Genomic DNA, 22,619 nt, shown 5'->3' with positions numbered 1-22,619 from the left:
GGAGCGAAGTTTTTTTTGGAGAGAAGTGCTCCAGAACGAGGCTTCGAGTTAAATCCACGATGCCCCGGTGGGGTTTTGATGAGATGGGGTCGGAGAGAGATCCCAGGTGACTCCCAGGCTCGTCTTGCGTTCAAAAAAAAACCCAACAACAACAAAAAAAACAAAAAAACAAAAACAAAAAAAAACAAACCACGGCGCCGAAGTCAAACAGCTTTTAAGGGCTTCCGAGTTCAGCCGCCGCTCCTCGTCCACGGCCAAGCAGGTTTTTCTTCGTTTCTTCGCCCCTCCGCGACCACCGCCACCCGCCGTGACTCCGCCCCCCCCCCGCCGACCCCGCCTCATTATCTCATGGTGGAGGAAGCCCTGAAGTACGACAGGAATTTGAAGCAGAGGCTCACCACGAAGTACCAGATGTTTCGCGCCATCTGGGAGCGGGCGATGAAGACGCGCCAGATGAGCACCACCAGGACGGTGTTGAAGGTGTAGCGGATGTTCCTCAGCCTGGAGGAACGAGAGGAGGAGAAAAAAAAATGTAATTCAATGTGTAAAAAAAAAAAAAAAAAAACAAAACAACAATCAAAATCCCAGCATGCCCTGCTTCCTCACAACCTTCGTGAGTGCTCTTTCCCTTTTAATTACTCGTTTAAAATATTCCCACGAGAGGATTACCGTTTCAAATATCATGCACTAGAAATAATAATAATAATAATAATAATAATAATAATCTGGCAGGATTCCTGACACACACACAAAAAAAAAGACATGAGGGGTTAATGGAAGGATGAAGTGAAGTACTTGAAAATCCAGATGATATTTAGGTATTAATGTAGAGATTTATCTGCTGTATGGTGTCCTAGATTTAACAGATGTCAGGGAGAGGTCGTCGCGTACGACACTTCCTGTGTGCGCGCGTGTGTGTGTGTGTGTGTGTGTGTGTGTGTGTGTGTGTGTGTGTGTGTGTGTGTGTGTGTGTGTGTGTGTGTGCGGAGACAAAAACCGCACACTTCTTACTTGTTGAGGTGTTTGCGTGCGGCCGGCAGACCCGACAGCTCCTCGTTCAGGACGTATTTTTTGGTGCCCATGCAGTAACTCTCCATGTACTCCGCCCAGTGCAGCTGACGCACATCGAAGTTAAACATCTGCAGGAATGGTGGGAAGAAAGAAGAAAGAAAAAAAAAGATGACAGTGACGCTTATTTATGGTTTGAAATTTGATATTTGAGTGATTTTTGTGGGTTTGAAAATTGAGTATCAGCCAAAAATACCATCAATCCAGTTGTAAGCTACATATTGACCAATATTGGTCATATAAGGTCATATTTGGGGTGGAAGCTCAGCTGTGTGAATGAATGTTACACCGTTTCTGGAGTATCTGCAGCTGCAGTCTTGAACTAAAAAAAATGTACAGAACTGGACCGTTTTTTTCTCAGCAGAATTGCTTCCATAAAAGGAGGCCAAGGACAAAATATCACTGTCTCGTACTGGAGTCCGCCAACGTGGCTTTTTCAGACACCAACAGATTCCTCCCGAACAATGTCCCCCGTTCACGACCGACCGACGACGTCAGCCGGGAAGGAATGAATGACTCTCCGCTGTCGTCAGCCCCGCTATCAGACGTTAACGCACCGGGAGGGTGAATCTGTGTCTGCCATCTCCAACAGTGTGGAAAAGGTCTGTCGTGTGTGTGTGTGTGTGTGTGTGTGTGTGTGTGTGTGTGTGTGTGTGTGTGTGTGTGTGTGTGTGTGTGTGTGTGTGTGTGTGTGTGTGTGTGTGTGTGTGTGTGTGTGTGTGTGTGTGTGTGTGTGTGTGTGTGTGTGTGTGTCCTACCTTCTTGTCCTCGGGACTCATGTTGGCCAGCAGCATGGCGATGTTGTCCGTGTTCCACACCCAGGAGTGGCTGGTGAAGTACTCCAGGACCATCATGGCTTTGTGGAGGCGGGTGATCGTCTTCATCATCCTGCGATTCGCGGGCCGTAACGTGGAGGAGGAGGAGGAGGAGGATGAAGGCAGAGACGGCAATCCAAAGAGTAAAAAAAAAAGTGATAGTAGAGATAAAAAAACAAACAAACAAAAAAACACAAGGTGGGATGAAGAGGTAAAGAACGGGAGAGAAAAGTAAAGATGAGGTGTTTGGGTGGGTGGGGAGGGGGGGTGGAGATGTTGGACAATCTAACAGGAGTGTTTAACTACAAAGAAAATGATCAGTACAGGATGTGTCAATACTTAAAAAGAAAAAAAGGTGTTTCAATCGGTCGTTCCGATTTTCATGCCGCGGGCACGACTTCACTGAATTACAGCAGCAGGTTTGACGAAGCAGGTTTTTGATTCCAGTAAGTGATCATTTGAGCTGTACAGCGCTATGAGTTTGTAGACCTCTTAAAAAGGATCTGAAGTTGTAGCTACAGGCTTCGATATTGTTGCCGTCCTGTGGGAAAAAACCTCGAAAAATGTCGTCGTCGGGAGCTTTTTTTTTTTGGTTGTTTTGTGGACAATGAAGCTGCTCCAAAAACACACACCAAAAAAAAACAGGCGTTAAAGTTATAATTCATGCTTGTTTTTTTTTTTCCTTTTTGAGCAGCAGAGTTTTAAACTACACTCGGGTAGTTTTAAAGAAGCTATTGGAGCTTTTGGGCAGATCCACGCTATCTTATTATACACTTTAGGCTAAGCTAACCAAACTGGCTCCTTCCTGTGGTTTCATTTTTTTTTTTTTTTAACCATATAGAGGCATGAATGCCAATTTTCTCATCAAACTCTCCACCAGAAAACGAATATAAAGTTGGTTTTCAAGACGACAGCAACAATATATAAACGGCAGCATTGGATTTGGAGGTTATTTACACGCTACAATTCAATTTTTTTACGTCAAAGGAAATCTGCTAAATAATCAAAAAGGGTTTCCCAAACTTAATTCATAGCACTGTAACTAGTCAGGAATGTGATTTCACCCCTGACCACAGAAATCAACCAAAGACTAACTGGATTTCGTTGGAGTGCAGCCCAGGAGGATAAAATGGACCCGTGACCCAAATGTAGCTCAGCCGGATTCAATATTTTCACCCCGAATAAAAAAATTAAAAAAAAACTAGACACAAACATCTTCAACTCATCGGGACATTAACTCACTAGAGATACTGTCCTCCTGGGAACACGAACGAATCCAGTTAATTGATGTCATTGCGGTGGTAATTCGTGTGAAAACAGCAATAAACGCTGAGGGGGAATTTGAAAGAATCTGAGTTCTCAAACTGCACATTTTAAACTATTCAAGTAAATACAAATGTTCTCTAACGAATCCAATTCGTACCGAATGGCTGCGACCTTTTCAATTGATCTCGGAGGTAAAAAAAAAAAAAAAAAAAAAAACCCAGGCCTATCTAAACTGTTAGGCCCGTTATATTTTGGATGTCTTCCTGTCCTTTTAAACATTCCCACTGATGGAGGCAGCCGGAGATGACTCAGATTCCTTCTGTGAAGGCGAATGATTCAAAAGGATGTGACAAACATGCGCGGTTGATTAGCACACAGAGGCAGGGACAATCGTTACTCGCAGCTGGCGACAAACCCAATTAGGATCACATCACCCCCCCCCCCCCCCACCCCGCCCCGCCCCGACAGCGCGAGTTAGCGAAGCCGAGTTCATTTCAAGACAGCCGAGACGCGGTGTGAAATTTGGCCGATTAACTTTTCGCCCTTGGGAGGGGGGTGGGGTGGGGGGGGGGGTTGGTATTGCGAAACATTTAGCGTCTGAAGTACCATCTGGCTCGAGAGAACGCACCGGAGCAAAGAAGTCAGAAATGTGGAGAGCAAATGGATTTAACACGCAACGGCGTTGTTTTCAGCGGGATGCGAGAACGACTGAACGCAACTTTCTGCACCGGCGAAAACGTCCCGTGGTGCCTTCGAGATTTTCCATGACTGGGGGAGAAGTGGGGAATAATCAGTCCCTCCAGGATTTGATTGTTGCGATGAAAAATGAGTTTTAAGTTCGTTTTGTTTTTTTGCGTGAAATTGCTGGAATTTGAAAAAAATTGCAAGTAGAGAAAGAAAATTGTCGTCTTTTACTTTTTGAAGCAGATAACGAACTAAATATGTCATCACTTTGTGATAATAATCGTGCTGCACATCGTAGCAATATTTTGTAAAAAAAAAAAACAAGGGGCTAAAAGTAACTTTTTTTTTTACATTAACTTAGCTTTACAAAATGGACAATCTGCAACTAATATAGAAACAACGACTACACCTGCTGTCAAAATAAGAGCTTTCGATGCTGTTTAATTCATGTTAATTCAACACATAGACCTACTGTACGCACAAAACCGAAGTGCATTCTCTCACAACTTGACGTGTATAAATTCTTTTCAGCATACAGTAATACGTAATCACTTCTGTCGATAATTCAAAACTTTTATTGTGAAGGCCACATTTCCGACAAACCCCGTCACTTCCGGTTTCCTTCGGTGCACAGACTTTTATGATTGGAAATGAAGGAGTTATTTTTGTTAATAAAGCGACTTTTGTTTGAAAAGACGTACTTTATGCCGTTAATACTGTCAGCAGAGTTTCCGTTGATGCCATTTTTTTTGCGGGAAAAGATAAAATATATATATTTTTTTTTTTAATCGCTGGAATTTTAAAAAGGTTGCAAGCTCCCGCAAATATTGAGGAGCTTGTGTTATTTATTTCCTGGAGGTACTGAATAATGGACGTCATGTTCACAGCGTGGCTCGTTCGCAAAAAAAAAAAAAAAAAAAAAAGAGTCAAGCGTAGAAGGACGCATGCTCGGACAGAAACCAAAACGGTGTCGTCATGACACGCCGTCTTTACTGACAAAGTCCAGCTGATGCCATGAGGTCAAGGAAAGACACTGCAAACATTGTTTTGTTGTTGTTTTTCTTCTGCCCTTGACCCATCCGTTGTTCCCACCATCCCGCACGACAACCGACCAGAAAAAATTAAATTAAATTTTTTTTTTTTAAAAACAGCGAGGGAGGGTGGGAATATGTGTGGGGGAGGGGGAGGGGGGGATTGGTTGCTGACTGGCAGGAGGGAGAAGAGTTGAGGGGTGGTGGTGGTTGCGGGGGTGGGTGGGTGGGTGGGTGGGGTCTGTTGCAAACCTTACCGGGGATTGCGGCCCGTCAGCCTGAGATAGCCGTCATAGAGCAGCGCCGGTAGCGTGTGGCTGACGGTCGTCCAGTACTGATAAGCGAAGGGGTTGGAGCGCAGATTGACATTGGGCCTTCTGAAGGCCTGCTCTAAGGGATTGGTCTTGAAGGACATGTTTATATGGTACTCTGTAGGAGAGGGATACACATATGACGGGACAAGGAGGACAGAAGAGGACGAGATGAAGAAGACCGTCCTTCTCATGTTGGTACAAGGCAAAGGGGGGCGGGTGTGTGTGTGTGTGGGGGGGGGGTCTCCGACCTTTTTACCCCTCTGAGGAGGTCTACCGGCGAGATCGCGATCGACTTGGTTGGAGACCCCGGACGTAACCCCCATCCCCCACCCCCCGCCCCTCTGTGTCGTCGCTCGGTCTCTGCTAGTCCGTCATTAGCGCCAAAAAAAAACACTGGTTCTCACTGGTCGGGGGAAATGTAGCAGATAGCAGAGGTTTTATTTTTGCGGGGAAAAAAATAAAATTAAAAAAAGAGCCGACACCTGAGCAGAATTCCCCAAAAGCGTCGGCGGACTTAAGCCCGCCTCGGTCCGTTCAGGACACTGGACCGAGACGATCCTCAGTGCCGACATTTCGGAAACCCAACCGAAACTAACTAACATTGCAAGTAAGAAAGATGGAAAGATTGCAGAACCCATCGGTAAACCACCTCCGACGTCCAGGAGGGGGAGGGGAGGGGAGGGGTGGGGGGGGGGCGGCTGGGTTATACATTCTTCCAACACCGACAAAACCGCACACAAGCGTCTTCTAAACACATCGCAGCTACGGCGTTAGGCTACTACTACTATTGAGAGAAAAGAAAGAAAAGTGACAGGAGTAAAGCGACAGAGATGTTGTTGTGTCTGTTTGTGAGGCGGGGGAGGAGGGGAGTGTTGGGGGGTGGGGGGTGTTTGCATTGGTTAGAACAGTAGAGGTTACCTGGGCTCGCGTCCAATCACCCTCAGGTACAGATCGTAGAGGAAGGCCGGAGCCTTGTGGCTCACGGCGATCCAGTACTGATTGATTAGGTGATTGGATGTGAGATTAACATTGGGCCGACGGATGGCCTGCTCAAGGGGGTTCCTCTTGAATGTGGATATTACATGGTACTCTAAGAAACAGAAGGTTGTTCAACACAAGGAATCAGAGAGCAGAGTTTGAAGATTTGACACATTGCTTTTTGTTTTTTTATTCTTGGCTAAAAGGTTTGTATAAATAAATCTTCCAAACTGGTAAAACATCTACCGGGAAAAAAAAAAAAGAAGTCAGGGCTTCGTCTGGTGAAACTGATGTATTTCACCTCAATTCTCTGAAGCCAGATATTAACGGCCTTGTGCCGATCTGTTCCTTCAACGCTCAATTTTATTGCAAGGCCGAACGAAAACAACCCACAATATGTTGCAGGCAAATATAAACCTACATCCCTAAATTGCCAGTTAAATCGATACTTACGAAGCTTCACTGAAGACTTGAGCAGTTCTTTGGCACAACAATCTCCAACAACACGGTCTGGTAGTTATAATGATATTTTTCATATCACTCGATTTCCCCGAGTCATGAAAATGCTTCCCAATTTTTCCGACGTTTTGCCAACAGTAAAAAGTCGACAAAGTAAAAGAAATAACTTCGAACCCTCTGAAGCTGAAAAGGCTGTCGTTGGGACTTCATCTTTATGTTTGAATTATAGGACGTGTCAAAAATAACTCAGGAGTCAAAGCCATCAAACAATAACCAAGTTGTTTGTTCAACGAGTTCCTGAGTTGTTTTGGGCCAAATAAAATAAATTTCTCTGGGTTACAAAAGTAAGAAAAATTCCTGGTCATCCAGGACTTTATGTCTTCAAGACATACTTGAAGTTTGATGAACTGATTTGTTTCATCTGACTTCATAGATAAATATAGCGGGGTGTCATCTGCATAGAAATTTAGGCAGTGCTTCCTAAGACGAGAAAATGATTGGACCTAACACAGAACCCTGTGGAACCTTTCCTGCGTGAACAGTGTAAAATTAACAAAGAGAAATAGCTGGTTACACAAAATGGACAAGAAGTCCTTCAAAGAGAACTCCCAATACCCAAAATTAAATTTAGCATTTCAGTCTTTAACACAAGGTATTCTTCTTTGACGCAAATCCTTGCAAATCTTTTTGTGTACACCAAAAATGTAACTGGAGAAGTAGGCGTGTTATTATAGTAGCCTTGGCAATTGATCAGACTTTGTGCAACTCCCACTGGAGCTTAAAAAGGATTAATACAACGTTTCTCAACACAATATGTAATAATATTCTCAAAGATTTGTATGAAACTTGTATTGTTCCTTTTGAAAATGTGCCCCAAAATGGAGGCGACGAGGAAACAGATATGATCAGAAGCTCGGACCTTATAGTGAGATAATTCCCCAATTTAGTTCCTGTCTGAAACTCTCTGTATGTAATAAATCTAAAATAAGCAGAGCTGCACTGCACAAGTTATCATAGAAAAAAAAAACAGCTTAGGCGTGATTGCTTAGGCAGCAAAAAAATACTCATTCATGAAATACGTTTTCATTTTGAAGTCAACATCAGACTTTCAGTCTCCCTGTAATTATTTCAATGGTTGTTTACTTTCTGAAGATGATGTTTGAACCGACATGTAATTGCCGCCGCTCTCCACTTTAAATTTTGAGGGGAACATTGTTGTGGATGCAAAATTATTGCACTTACAGTAAGAGCACTAGATTTGACTCCAAACCGTAATATTTGAAAACAAAGCGCTCTATTTTACCAATGATTGGTTTTTTTTGTATTGTTTTATTTCAGTGAATGTCTTTGACTGAATGAAGTGTTATTAAATAAGGACGACACGCGGGATTGTGATACGTGTCCCAAAAATGTCGGATAAACTGAGAAAAACTCCTGTAGTGCTCCTGCATCCAAAAATGAAGGGGAGGAACGAAAGCTCCTGGTGTAGGTGTGGTAGCCAGCGGATCAGATAACAATCAGAGTATGTGATTAGATGCCTCTTTTTAAAAGCACATAAGCTCCTATTGTCAAGGGCTTTTACACAGGCTGCGTTTACGTAAGATAAAAAATGAATAAAAATAAAAATGTCCTACCGACTTCCCCCCAGCGAAACGGGTTGATCCCACCAGTTGTGCAGTTGTACACCAGGAGGTTTTTCGGCCTGCAATATGGAGGGAATAGATGCATTTTACATTAAAAATTACAACTTAACCATTACATGAGAGAAGAAAAAAAAAAAAAAAAAATGTTCTGCGCCTCTTTTACCTGTTGAGCGTCTGTGATCCGGAGTACCAAGCTGCAGCCAGCGTGGCGTTGATGACCACGTCTACGGGCACAAGGTCGGCCACGGCATCATTAGATGCTCTCATCGTACGCAGGATTCCCTTACCGGCCTACAGGGGGCAGCAGAAAAGACTTTTATTGCAACTGATGAAGATTACACACCGAGACCTATACGAGGCTGGTGAAAACGGGGAGAAAAAAAAAAGAAGAAAGAAAATTCAAGGTTACCGACTGTATACATTATGATTAGAAGAGGAGAAAGCTGGTTCCAAAGAATATAGAAGGCAGCAGGATGTATGACGAGACCAACAGATATTTACATCCTCAAGGGACACTTTTACACATTTAGCGTACTTTTTTTCTCGTGTCTGAACTGACAGAGAAAATCGAGCGAACTGTCAATCTGTCGTTTCAAGAATTTCAAGTTTGTACGATGTAAGAATTTAACCCAATTAGACGGCTTCATTTTAACATAACCAACCTTTTTCCAGATCTAATTAGGTGTCACTAAGTGATTTGAGATCAGATGGCTCCCTGAAACATCTAAAGCACCTCAAAACTTTTGCACAATACTCTCTATTTATATGACAGTATTTAAAGTATTACTAGTAGCAGTACTTACCGCAATGAATATCCCACTCGGTCCGTTGAAGTTGTCGATCCAGCCCTGAAACAAAGAGAAAAGTCAGAGCAAAGCAGCGTCAAAATTTGCACTGAAAACAATTAGCCGATAGATCGAAAAAAAAAAAAAATTCTTCTGTTTTGCAGTTTTAAACTAAATCAAATCCGTGTCGCCCGTCACAGAATCGCTTGAACTTTCCTTAAAACCAGAAACTCCACGATCCCGCTGCTTTCTGCAGCGATCGCCCAGCTGATTAAAAAAAAAAAGGTGTGCAGAGTTTCTTTACTCCACATTCCTCACATTCCAACTCGTGCATCATCTTGTTCACGGATCGGCGGCACGGAGCGACCGAGTGTCGGAGGCAAAGAGGTTTGGAGATCGAAATCTGAAAAAAGGTCGTTTAAAGAAACACATCCGTGCTCAGAGACTTGACTTTCTTTCAGTTTGAAAAGCTGGAAAACAAAAGAGATCCCTCGCTGTGATGCGTCCGTCTTCGGTATGCTTTGATCTCGCTTGGAAACATTTTCAAGAAATATCAACAGCAATACTCTCACTGACTTTAGAGGTTAAAATAATAATCATAAAAAATTTTTTTTTAAAAAGACTTACTGGGAATGGCTCTTTCCAGCTGGCTCCGACGATGGAGGGTCTGACGATGGCTACGTTGAGGTCTCCGGCCTCCTGCTGCACCAGATACTCCGTCAAGGACTTGGTGAAGGTGTACGTGTTGGGATGCTCTCCGATCAGCCTGGGAGTCATCGCAGTTACCAGGCCGTCGTCCATCCAGCTGGAATCCCAAAGAAACACGAGGTTTAGCTTTATAGCTGCAACGGATTCTACGGAACCGTCTTCGGCACCGGATTAGAACAAAGGAAACTTGATTTCTATTCTGTGAAAATAAATCTACGCAAAGTTAAGATGCTACGGGATAATCGCTGACACGGCACTATTTTGGTTAAGTAGTCGTTTTTGACGAAACTACAGTCCACGCTTCGAGATCGATAAAATGCCTCTGCTTGACAATTGAATAGCAAAAGCATTAAAGAAAAATGATCTACACCTAGATTGTTTCCAAATGTTTTTCTTAATTTTTACGTATATTTTTTTTTGAGAAAGTAAAAAAAAATAAAAGTATGCCACTTAGTAGAGCACTGGTTTTCATGCTTTAAGAAAATAATAAGTAAATAAACTATCAGACTTCTTTATAAATTGCTGCTATCAATTCTACTCAAAAAAGTATCGAAAAACATACTCAGGATCACCAAACTCACTGGGATTCATCTTTGCTGTTCGAAATGTAAACACAGGTTAGAGAGATTTCACCAAAAGACAAAAACACCAACCTTACTAGCGGCGTTATAACGAAAAGTAAGAGCATCACCAAAGTCAGATAGGATTCATATAGTGGAGACCGAAAAAAACACTTTGTAAAAAGAAAATGGGAATTGGATTAGATATTTCAGTCTGGAGCCTTCGAGCCTCACACGCCTATAAAAGCAGGAGTTTGAGTCGAAAGGCACTCGAGACATTCGGCTGCATTACACGAGCCGTTTCCATTGTTGGATAGATTCTAAAGCTGCACATATTCATATTTCTCGTGGCCGCATTTGTGCTTTTTGACGGATAGTTTAGAGGAAACTATCGACAGCGTTTCCAAAAGAATTAACAACGCTCTTCCAAGTCTTAAAATTGGAAGCAAGGACGGTCCAGAGTGACGGTCCAGCTGGGTCGTGTGTTTGTCGATTTATCTGCTGCAAAATTTCATGTTGATTAAGATCTAAAGAAATTACTCACTCATCCTAAAAAAAAAAAAAAACCCTCAAACTAGTGAGCGTTGCAGAAATTACAGGTTGACTATAATATATATATTTATATATTCACATCAATAAAAACCAGCCTCGCCTTTGCACAATAAAATTCCATTTCATGACACGTTCAACAGGTTGTTAGTGTCAATACAGCCGATGTTATTGTATCATATCCACACATGGATTATTTCCAAATCCCGGCCACATGTTTACACAGCAGCTCCGACAATATTTCCATGAGCTTTTATTTAAACAAATGGAAAGGACAAAAGACAATGGCTCAAATGTCATGCTCACACCTCGTTTGAATGAGGCAATTGGAGCAAGCAAAGTCGACCCTGTGCCACCCTCCGTTAAAACCTGTAAACAATGCCAGAATCAAAAAGGTGAGGCAAATGGAAAAAGAAATTCCCCTTCAGATGACTTTCCAACCGCTGTATACAAAACCTAGAGACTCCGCCAATCCAGAAGACCAATCTGTCCTCCGCACGCCAACGAACCCCCGTGTGCTCGACGCCACCGTTCGTACGACCCTCCTGAATCATCGCGCTAATCTCTACTTCGAAAGCTTTTGCTTAATCCCGCGTCAACCGCCCGAGACCGGCAGCTTCTACGACATTAGCGTTACTAAGCAGCCATTTACTGTACGACCGGGGGGCCGAGCCGGCACGCTCGGCGCATCGCGGACGTTAATCTCGAGAATACCTTCCCTTCTCGTTTTTTTTTTTTTTTTTTTTAACGCATCGAGCAGTCGAAAGAAATCCGGGTACGTCAAAACGAGGCCGCGATCAAGGACCGGCTTACTCCAGGGTGTCGATGAGTTTGCGGTAGTCGACGGGCGGCTGGTAGACGACCTCCTCGATGAGCTCTCGGTTGCAGTTGGCGTAGGCCGTGGAGACGTGGAGGAAGATCTCCAGGTGCTTCATCCGGTGGGCCAGAGCCAGCATCATCTGGGTGGCCAGGACGTTCAGCTGCACTGCATCTCTGAAAGTAAAAAAAAAAAAAAATTAACTACAAATAAAAAAGAGTTTCAAGAATATGTTTTTAAATCAGCATCCGAGTGAGAAGATCCATACGAATACATTTTACCTCTGAATAAAGACCGGCGGAAACTGCCGGCAGACGTGCTACTTTCCATATCGGAAATAGAGCCTACTAGTTTACGGGTTTGTTGAAAATGAGGGATTTGCATGATGGAACCTTGTCTCGGTAAACAACAAGCTGCTCCGAGTCTCGGCCAGATTTTGGTACTAAAACCAAACACCTGTGGTCGCTGACAGAATCTGGCGACGACACACGATATCTGGTGAAGCTGCACTGATTCACCAGGCGAACGGACACCCTGCTGTGAAATACGTTCAGCATTACATTCACTGTTTGTGTGTGGATTCAAAACTAACTAGATACAACACGTTGGTTAATTTAGTTATAGTTTAGTTTATTTCAAGGCGTTTAGTACAAAATAACAGAAGGGAACCCAACAATTCCCACATGAGTGACAGCTGAGAGGGAAAACAAAAACTCCCCTTTAAAAGAAAGAAAAACCTCTGACAGTGGGAAGGAAAAATTCTCTTTTAAGAGGAAGTAAAACCTCCAACAATGGGAAGTAAAAACTCCCTTTTAACAGGAAGAAACCTCCAACAATGGGAAGTAAAAACTTCCTTTTAACAGGAAGAAACCTCCAACAATGGGAAGTAAAAACTTCCTTTTAACAGGAAGAAACCTCCAACAGAACCAGGCTCAGAAGCGGGTGTCCATCTCCCTCAACCTTGGTTCATGAGGCTGCAAGTTGCTGACAGGGCACATTTTTTTCTCTTTGAAGAGAGCCCGGCTAACCATTTACTTCTGCCTCCAGTCTTTATGCTAAGCTAGGCTAACCAAAACTCCATACTTAACCGATAGATTTCCCTATTTGGTTTTGGAAAGGAAGCCAATGCGGCAATTTCTTTCTGCAACTTTGAACGTGTGCGGGATCGAAATTGTAACCGTTGTAAAATAAATGTTGAAGATTTTTTTTTTTTGTTGAAAATACAGGAATATCTTTGAGAATTGTTCGGTAGAAAGAAAACAACTTTATATTTTCAAAAGCCGCGAGGGAGAGTTAAAGCGGCGGTAGTTCGTCAGAAGGGTTGTCAGGTGTCGCCGTGCGTCTCCGTGTACTGCAAACAACAGCGGGTCCGTCAACACCTCAGTGCTTTCGGTGCCGAGCCGAGCAAACACAAACTCTGCCGTCTTTCGATCGTTATTCATTTGACTGACCAGCGCAAAGAAACTGGCCGGTCGCACGACCGGTTTATGCAGCGGGAGTGCATTCGGGGAGAAATGGGCTAGAGGGGAATTGAATTTAAAAAAAGAAAACGAAGGACAAATAATCAACTCACTTGAGCGGTTCACTAAAGCGCACAGTGGCGGCACAGTGGAAGACGACGTTAACGTTTTCAGCCAGGATGCTCTGGTCCTCTTTGCTCAGATCCAGCTCCGGCTTGGTGAGGTCGCTGCTCACCGCCACGATCTTCTCCGCGAAGCCCGGCTGCTCGTCTTGCAGTCTTTCAAACAGCTGGGAGGTGGAGGAAAAAAAAAAAGATGCCGAAGTTAGAGGATAAACGTGCTATAACAGATATATATAAAAAAAAAAATCAAAAACAAAATCACTGGAGTTATCTTTTCGGGAGTTCCCCTTCTTCGGCAACACTGATGTGACCAACTCTAAGCAAGTGTTGACTCTTCCTCATCCCCGATGAAGCCATCGTCAACCTTAAAAGTTGCCTCATTTCGGCAGCCGGCTGCACCGAGCTGAAGGCAAACTTGGTCACGTGTCAAGTCAACGCTAACGGCCTGTTTGGGACTCGTTTTTAAATGTACACTCAAGAGCTGCGTTGAGGTAATACGAGACAGACAACCACTGATCATGAAAGACTAGACGGTACGAATCGAGCAGCAACAACCAAGGCTTGAGGCGAAAGGGCGAAGCCAACGCAGAGGCACTTAAAAAGTGCAACGTCAACAATTTTAGACGCTGGCTCCAACAATGTCAAAACTCCAATTCCACAGAAAAAATTTCAATTCTCTAGAATTTCAAAGGCACATTTTTTTTTTTTTTTTCAACTTACGAATCTTAACACTTAAGTGTCATCAAACAGGCCGTTTCCACCACAGGAGCTGTCCGAAGTTGAACCCAATCCATCAGCTCATCATCATCATCATCATCATCATCATCATCATCATCATCATCATCATCATCATCATCATCATCATCACTCCCGTCCCACTTTCTCACCTTGCAGTTGATCATGTCGGCGATGCGGGCCTGAGGGCTCTGACCAGCTTTGGACCTGACCATCACGTAGACGGCTCGGACTTCTGGGCAGGACCTCAGCAGCTTCTCCAGCAACACCTTTCAAATAATGAACAAAGAGGAGCAAAAAAACAAACAATTAAAAACATTTGTAGTCTTTGGAGTGAGCGAGTGAGGTTCAAGAGCCGAAGGCTTCGTCGCCGACAACATCTGAACAGACAGAATCGAATAAGTGAAAAATCTAGCAGGAGGCCGCTGTGTTTGGTGAGGAGGGTGTTTTAGAAAGTAATGCCTGATAGTTTAGTTTTTTTTCTGCTAGTTGGAGGAGACTCAAACTCCTTTAAAAAAAAGGACAAAACTGCTCCAGAAAAAAACAGATGTGAGAAATTGACAAAAACTGAGGAGATCATTGGTCTCGACCTTCTCGTTTCTTTACGTTTTTTGCCGTTTCAGCGGCGTAGCAAAATAACTAACTGTCACTTTCATGTTTTCAGACAAAACTAAATTATATCCAGCTTATCCTTACAAGCCAGTAATTAAAAACAGAAGAAAAGAAAGCGGTTGCCCTAAAACCTGGCAGGTTTTAGGGCGTTGCCGACTGGCGACTCGCGAGTAATTGCATGTTCAGTCGTATCCTATTGGCTACGAGCTTGTTTAAACCACCACCGTACCTTTCCCATGAAGCCCGTCGCTCCGGAGATCAGCACATTTTTTCCTGCATAGTATTCTGGGATGGTCATCATGATGTCGGCGGTCCTGGTCAGCGAGCTCCTCGGTACTCCTCCACCTGCACCAGACAGACCGGTGGATTGTAATTAGAGAAAAAACCGACTGCAAGGCTGACGTTTTGCCTCATGCGGAGGGTTTGAGTTTAAAATTGAAGTAAAATACAGATCGAATGAAAGTCACAGCTTTGGATTGAAGGAAAGCGAAGTCTCGGCCTCAGAAATGTAGTATTCAAAGAATTGCTCAAGGTTGTCAAACCTGCTTTATGTGAAGTTTTTTTTTTTTTTTAAATAGAGTGAATCCTTCAGCTTCACACGTAACAGGCACAGCAGCAAATATTCAAGTCATTCCTTATTCAAAAAGGCCCCGAAAACATCGTTTCTCTGAGGTTTTACTATGAGATGCAGGTTGTTGTTGTTTTTTATGTAAAAACATTCTACAAATACAAATAAGATACCGTCTTGCCAAAAACAACAACAACAAAAAAACTGGAAAAATATCGCCTGTCAGAGGCTTGTCAGCAGTAAAACTGACAACTGCATGGCCGACAAAATAAAAAAATATTCATAAGTACCTTTTGGATATTTTCATACCTGCATTTTTTGTATATTTTTGCATTTTCTTCATTTATAACTTATCGATGCATTTCTAAATGTTTCCATTGTGTGTAGTTAAGAGACAGTTAGCACAGCCTTACTGGTATCATGTAACTTTGACCGAATATTATTATTTATTTTGCTTTTGTCCGTTTCACCCAACTCATTAATTGAATACTGTTTTCAAACAGGAGGTCAGGACCAAACTCACCCAATTAACAAATAGCCACAGAAATAAATAAACACTGAAATACGGATATAGCCAACAGAAAACTTTGGAAATGTAGAGATCCAAAACATGAATTGCCAAAATTGTAATAAGGTTGTTTTTTTTTGCATTAATTTTTTTTTATTTTTCCCGTATCTGCTGTAACAACATACAAAGCTGTGTTTTCCACCCTGGGTAAATTAATCCTAAGCAGGGCCTGCAGATACTGACAATCAACTTATACAACCACATCCTGATTCTCTGCTGTTGCGAAAGAGTTGACGGGCTTTGAAAAGACCGTCTGGTAATCTGAAACCAGGCATTTACAGGCGCGGACAGTCTGGTCATCTGAAACCAGAATTTAACAAACCCAGACAGTCTGGTCAGGTAGGTTTTGCTAAAAACTTGAAAACATACCAAAAAAAACAACCGCAGTTGTGACCAAACTTGTTTGAGATTTCTTTGCCAGCTCATGCAGTTACAGTTAAACCAGTTGTGGGCCAACCACGTGGTGTTCACTGATTTACCATGCAGAAGTGAAGTTAGGGAATTTACATTTAAACATTCACTGTTTGCTTGAAAGTGTTTCACAGTTCCCGTTTTCTAACCAATCGTGTGAAGAGCTCGGCCAAAAACTGCAGTGTTGAAAGAAAGACAATGAGTCACTACCACCAGTCTGTAGACCAAAAAAAATAAATGAAAATGCTGTCAGAGCTTTTGTTTCTACACTGCAGAATAATTTTATATATATATATCAGTATGTTATATATATATAATTAATTAAACATCAATTCAGAGTAAAAAAAAAGAAGAAAAAAAAGGGAATATTTTTCTGCTGCTATGACAACAGTGGCCGCGTGGGCTCGACAGCTGCCGTTGGACCGAACGTCTTCTCGGCTGTACCGACTCAGGCACTGAACCAACGCTGCAGAGGAGTCGTTTGCTGCATCGCGTCCCGGTTGCCAAGCGGCCGGCTCCAGCTGTACGGCTGAGTAAGAAGACAGCCGGTGAACGTACGGTTTTACCCGGTAGACAGAGGGGAAGGAACGCAAGAGACGTTTGTCGCATTTTTGGTTCCCGGCTGTAAACTTGTCGTGGCTACGGAGCGTTTCATTTAAAAAAAACAAAAAAACAACAACAACATTTTTTAAACTTTCTTCGGGATGTTTCAGTCTCTTATGTGCAAACCATGAAATCATGACGCACCGAAAGTAATCCTAAATCTACAAAGTGTATAAAAAGCACAAAAGCAGTCACTGGGTTTTGCTTTGTCTCGGAGGCAACGGGTCATTTGGGAGAAGTGTGTTTCTGAAAGGGTCGCTATGCGGTTACCACCCTGCGCTCACAGTGTCAAAGTTTTGGAAAACAACAAGACACACACCCTAAGCCTTGGGCACAAGTTTAATATCAGCTGCAACAGACTGCTGGTTTCCCCTCACATGCTCTAGTTAACTAGCCGTTTGCCAAATGCTCTTGTCTGCTCGTTAGTTGTGCAGATTATATTTTATTTAAAGGGTCCCATAAATTGTGTAACTTGAAATGACTGTTTTTATTGGTATAAATATTATAAAAGCAAGTCTAGATGGCTTCATAAATACTGTACAAGTATCCAATCCCTCAGTTCACAGAGAAAAGCGCAGTCTGTATTCAGCAACTGTGCTGTTTGGACTTCTGCAAGTTTGTGATGTCACAAACTTAAGGTCGTGCCTTTTGAAGAATAACTTGAGATAAAACGCATCATTGCTGCTGGCATAAAAAAAAAAAAAAATAAAAAAAATAACAGCAGATTTTTAAGTGAAGTGATTCTTCAGGAACGCTGCTCAAAGTGGGCCATGTTTGTTGGTTGTTGTTTTTTTTTTAATTGTTTTTTTTTTTTGGACGGGACTGCACCTGGTCAAGAACAGTCTGTCGGGATCCCCGGCATGTTTTTAAGCGAATTACTTGACATGAAAGCAGCAGGAGTCGTTGAAACAACATACTGCAGGTGCTCGGCTCTGCAAACGGAGCTCCTCAAAATTAACATGCAGACAAACTGGGAATTGAGCAGCTTAACAGCAAGTTCAGGAGGAAAATTTAAAAGTATATATGTGCTCAGTTAGATTATCAACCTGAATTAAAATATGAAAATTATATCATATTATGTACTAACTAACTAACCATCGGTTTGACCCATCAGAGAGTCCGGTTTCTAGTTACCTCATTGATCCTGTTTGTTGGGCCTCAATTTGTACGAGCATACGATCATGTGATCGGCCAGAGAAAGTGTATGAAGTCATGCTGTGTGTGTGTGTGTGTGTGTGTGTGTGTGTGTGTGTGTGTGTGTGTGTGTGTGTGTGTGTGTGTGTGTGTGTGTGTGTGTGTGTGTGTGTGCTGTCCTGCACATCCTGGCATTTAACACACAGTGAAAACATGTGACGGCAATCATCTGCAACATGCTGCTCGAGTTGGATCAACCAGACGTATTTCAACCAACATTTGTTGATCTGTAGGAACGTGTATCATTCGACTGAGTTACGCAGCAAATGAAGTTTTCTGTTTTTTTTAGTGTTGTTGTTGTTTTTATCTACTCGTCTTACTACAAACTAGGGATGGGTATTTCAAGCAAAACTACAATTTCAAATTCGCTCTGAACTATTCGATTTTTCTTTCAACACTGCAGAGGCATTCAAATAAAAACAGGGGAAATAAGGAAGAAAGTCGCGCCTATATTTTCGAATATTCGAAAATCCGCGTCCCTCCTACAAAGTGTTTTACAAGGGCGAGCAAACAAAGTTCTAAGCTCTGTTTGTGTTGTGCGCAAAACTATAACCTCGGCGAGGAAGTATTCCAACTTCAGGCTCTCGATTAGCATCAGCGCCCGAGTTACACGTGATTTTGTGGCCACTGGTGCGATTTCACCGTTGATTTCAGCAAACCAGAAGTTTTGTGTTATTGCTTCCTCCTGCTTTGCGCACATCGCCGTTTTGCGTGCAACAGGAACCGAACTTTTTGATCCGACCCCGTACGTTTCGGTCTCCGACTTACGGTTACTTTCCGCCTATGTGTGAGAGGTACAATCAGTAAAAAAAAAACTGATTATAACAGAAGCCTTAAAATGCCCAAAAATCAGTCTGGAACGACAACAAAGCAGAAGGAGGATGGAGAATGAAAAAAAGATCTCGCTACCCGCCGAGGCGATGCCCTCTTTAAGTCGCCGCATTTGTTCGCACGTCACGGCGAATAAACGAAGAACTGGGACAGAAGACGACCTGTTTTTTTTTTTTTCTTTCTTTTTTCTCTTCAGTGTTCCTCTGAAAAAGAGAACCTGCCATCCTCCCTGTCCTTGAGACTGAAAATAAACACACGCACACACAAAAAAAAAAATCTGTCATTTTAAAGCTCCCCCTTTGATCGAGCGTCCGTGAAGGAGGTAGCGTAAAGTTGAGACGGACGGGCGAGCAAGTTGATCCCCGACGCTTCGCTCTGAATAATTAATCGAATGCATCTTATTTATGCTTAAATTGAGCACCTGCGGCTGAAGGTTAACAATCTGGAGAGAGATGCAAATTGAGGGTTTTTGACGGGAGAGCAATCCATGTGTAACTAACGTTAAAAGGCCGATGCTGAAGTGCCTTAAAGCTGCAATACCGGCGAGTGCCACTAGAGGTCGGCTCCAGAAAGCGCTGGTTTCCATAGACTTGCATTCAACTTCTCTCGTAACAAAAAACAACAACAACAAAAAAAACGGTCAATAAACATTTTCCACAAGTTCTCTGTATGTCATTTCGCTAAAGTGAAAATAATCCCTTCATTAATTATAAAATGACCTTTAAAAAGCCGTGTTTTGGGGGCTAAGACAAATGTCTGTTTGATTGATAAATCAGATCCACTGCTTGTTCCCCCCACAGCTCGCCCATATATGGTCACTTTTAAATGAATTAAATCTGTCATCCAAATTACTGGCAATGAATCATCCAATCGTTGTCGAGGATGCCGATTGATGACTCAATAATAACGGTGTGTGTCCCCGGCAAACAACCTGAAGGCACATCTGTCTGCAACAGCAGCCCGTAATGCCAACTTCCTCTCCGGGGGAGGGTGGGGTTAATGTTGTGACAGTGCAGCATTTTTTTTTTTTTTTTTGTACAGGCCCACCCCCCTCCCCCCACTCATGTGGAATTAACACGAGAGCAGTAATTTATACAGACCTCACAAGGATTTTTAAATCTATATAGTGTGTTTTAAGGTCCTAATGAGACATAAAACCTGACCTCCAAAAAGTTCAAAATGCATTAAAAAAAAAATATATCTTTGTAAAACGTGAAATAAATGAACCTGATGAGGGCACCATTTCCTCCCCCTCATCCTCCAAACAGCTTACTGACATAATCTGCATAAATAGTGGCAGTAAAAAAAAAAAACTGGTGTGTTATACGAGACACAACACGTCAGAGCAGACTGAACCCAGACTAGAGGCAAAAAAAAAACCAACAACAAAAAACACCCTAAAGGCATCGTATCCGGTGATTCTCCCCTCACTGTCCATTTATTTATTTATTTATTTTTTTGTTGCACAGCGGACGTTTAAAAAAAACAACCCACATCGAGTCGTGTTTACTGTGATTACCGCAACAAAATAAATAAATAAATAAAAAAATGAAAAAGCCCGGGAGGAAATTAAAAGTGACGCACCTCAGCGACAAATGAAGAAGAAGAAGAAGAAAAAAAAAGTGTCTCCAGAGCTGAGAGAGGGAGGGAGTTCATCTTCCTCGTATTTACGAAGTGTTTAAAACACACCGGATGGGAGAATAAGAAACATTGAAGCGTCGTGGCTGGCGGCCGACGTGACGTCCGCCTGAGGTGAGGTGAACGCTGAACACCCCTCCCACCCCCAGAAAAAACAACAACAACAAAAAAAGAAAAGTCTAACTTAGTCCACGTATCTGCGTATTTCCTCGAGCAGTAACCACCTCTCCCTCCCTCCCTCCCTCCTTTCCTCCCTCCCTCCCTCCGTCCTTCCCCTCCTCTTGGCGCATCTCTCCCCCTCGCGCCGAGCCAAGCCAGTCGGTGGGCAACTACTTCCACGAGGACGAGAACCCGTATTACGCAGGCTCGTGGAGCTGGATTCAAAGCGTGTACGTACCCGGAATGTGGACGCCTTCCGCCCCGGCTCGTGAAGTTGGGTAGTGTGGTGCGGTGCGCGATGAGGCAGCGGAGGAGGCGGAGGAGGAGGCGGAGGAGGAGGAGCAGCAGCAGCAGCAGCAGCAGCAGTAACGTGTACCGCTACGAGCGACAGAGTGGAGACTCAGCAGGAAGCCGGCAGAATAAAATGAACCGTCGTGACGTCAGGGGACAGCGCTATGCGGCGCAGATAGGGCGAAGAGGAGGTCTCACTCCTACCCGTTTCACTTCGTGTTTAGAAAACAAACAAAAAAAACTCCTTGCATTTAGAAAACAAAGACATTTTGGAGACTTGGACTTACTATCTGATAACTATGATATAAAAGAGTTATTTATTCCGGGATAGTTGTGCAATAGACCAAAGGGGGCAAGAAACTGTGACACTTCAGAACTTGCCTGAGAATCGTCAGCTTTTAAATATTTCTTTATTTTCAAAGTAATTCCCTAACAGCTATCGTTACATCCAATGGTAAGTAGCAAAAGGAGCTGTTAATATCTAATTCGGCTTACTTAGTTTTCCAAAATGTAAATAGATATAGGCTAAAACAAAAGGCTCAAATTGCAGCCCAGTACTGAATTAATTCAGAACTTGCCTGAGAATCAGCAGTTTTTAAACATTTCTTCAGTACCAAAGTAATTCAGCGATAGCTGTCAGTACACCCAATGGTAAGTAGCAAAAGGATCTCTTAATAGCTAATTCGGCATGCTTATATTTCCAAAATATAAATAAATACAGGCTAAAACACAAGTCTCAATTTGCAGTCCGTGACAGAACTGTTTCAGAACTTGCCTGAGAATCATCAGCTTTTTTTTTTTTTTTTTTTTTTTTTTTTTTTATATCTGCACTATCAGAGTAATCCACAGATAACTGTCAGTATGCAGAATGGCATTTAACAAAAAAAAGAAACTGTTTATAGATAATTCAGCATGCTTAATTATTCACAAACAGATATATTTATATATTTACAAACCGGTACTCACATGCCAAAGTAATAATCTAGGCCTACAAACCCAGGTGAAATTAAAAAAAAAGGACTTAACACTCGATTGTCAGAAATTGGAGGCTGTGCTTTTGTTCAATCTGCTCGAACATTAAGGTTGCATTTAATTTGGACATGGATGCTGGAAAAATATCGCTCCTGAACTTGCAAACACTCTGAACCTTAAAGCCCCAGCTCACGTCAACGTATAGTAATGACTCAAATCGATAGACTTATGAGACAGACACTCTTATGTTTGCAGCGAGCTGCACACTTTTAAACCCAGCAGGTTTCCATGTATGAGAGGAGAGTGTGAGCAGTCTTAACAGAAATGCAGGATCTTTGTTTTTTCCCCCTTGCTGGAACATTTCTTTTAAGATATATCTTGCATAATAAGCAAAGGATTTCAAATGTAAAGATAAGCCTCTATTCAAAATACAGATTTACTGGGAAAAAATTTACAAAAATGTATGCAGACAATTGTTTTTGCAAATTCTCCCAAATTGTGTCTCCATGAACCCAAAGGCAACCTAAACCTGCAAATCAAAGACGTCTTTGTTCCCTACAGTTGCGCTTTTTGCATGTCAGAGATGTGTATCAGTCCACACTATGATCATACGGGCGTCAGCCTCTTCTCAGTAACTTTTTGTGTCACTTCCTGACAAAAAGAAAACAGACACAACGCTGCCCTCTTGTGTTCTGATGCCGTCATTGACAGCCAAACAGAAATGAAGCTCCATCTGCATCCACATTGACTCACCCACGACCAAAACTGTTGTTCCCCC

General features: G+C 42.7%; 1 protein-coding gene across 3 annotated transcripts; it reads right to left on the bottom strand.

Annotated features, from left to right (window-relative positions):
• Positions 1–20,929, bottom strand: far1 (fatty acyl CoA reductase 1). Of its 3 annotated transcripts, none has more exons than XM_069715144.1 (13): positions 20,817–20,929; positions 14,836–14,951; positions 14,147–14,263; positions 13,251–13,426; positions 11,674–11,853; positions 9,671–9,848; positions 9,062–9,106; positions 8,422–8,549; positions 8,250–8,317; positions 6,097–6,268; positions 1,827–1,956; positions 1,012–1,139; positions 1–501 (listed from the first exon to the last, which is right to left on the bottom strand). In XM_069715144.1, the coding sequence occupies exons 2-13, from the start codon at positions 14,905–14,907 to the stop codon at positions 342–344; spliced, it is 1,554 nt and encodes a 517-aa protein (XP_069571245.1). In that variant the 5' UTR covers positions 14,908–14,951; positions 20,817–20,929; the 3' UTR covers positions 1–341. The 3 variants fall into 3 exon arrangements, with proteins under 3 accessions (XP_069571245.1, XP_069571247.1, XP_069571246.1); XM_069715146.1 differs by lacking the exon at positions 6,097–6,268 and adding an exon at positions 5,122–5,293; XM_069715145.1 differs by lacking the exon at positions 20,817–20,929 and adding an exon at positions 20,366–20,415.
• Positions 20,930–22,619: the final 1,690 nt, after the last annotated feature.

Source organism: Brachyistius frenatus, unplaced genomic scaffold (genome assembly GCF_029030835.1).
Source record: "Brachyistius frenatus isolate BFR_SWC_R1_liver_20210118 unplaced genomic scaffold, ASM2903083v1 Contig_139, whole genome shotgun sequence".
NCBI lineage: Eukaryota > Metazoa > Chordata > Actinopteri > Embiotocidae > Brachyistius > Brachyistius frenatus.
Note: the sequence above shows the minus strand (reverse complement) of the source record. Positions and strands in the feature narration are given on the sequence as shown.

Excerpts from the sequence above, each read along its gene's own strand:
- far1 (XM_069715144.1), bottom strand. The coding sequence starts at position 14,907 with ATGATGACCATCCCAGAATACTATGCAGGAAAAAATGTGCTGATCTCC. Across the intron at positions 9,107-9,670 it reads GCTGGAAAGAGCCATTCCCA|GGCTGGATCGACAACTTCAA; the intron begins GTAAGTCTTTTT and ends TCTTTGTTTCAG. Across the intron at positions 1,140-1,826 it reads TGAGTCCCGAGGACAAGAAG|ATGTTTAACTTCGATGTGCG; the intron begins GTAGGACACACA and ends CCATTCCTGCAG.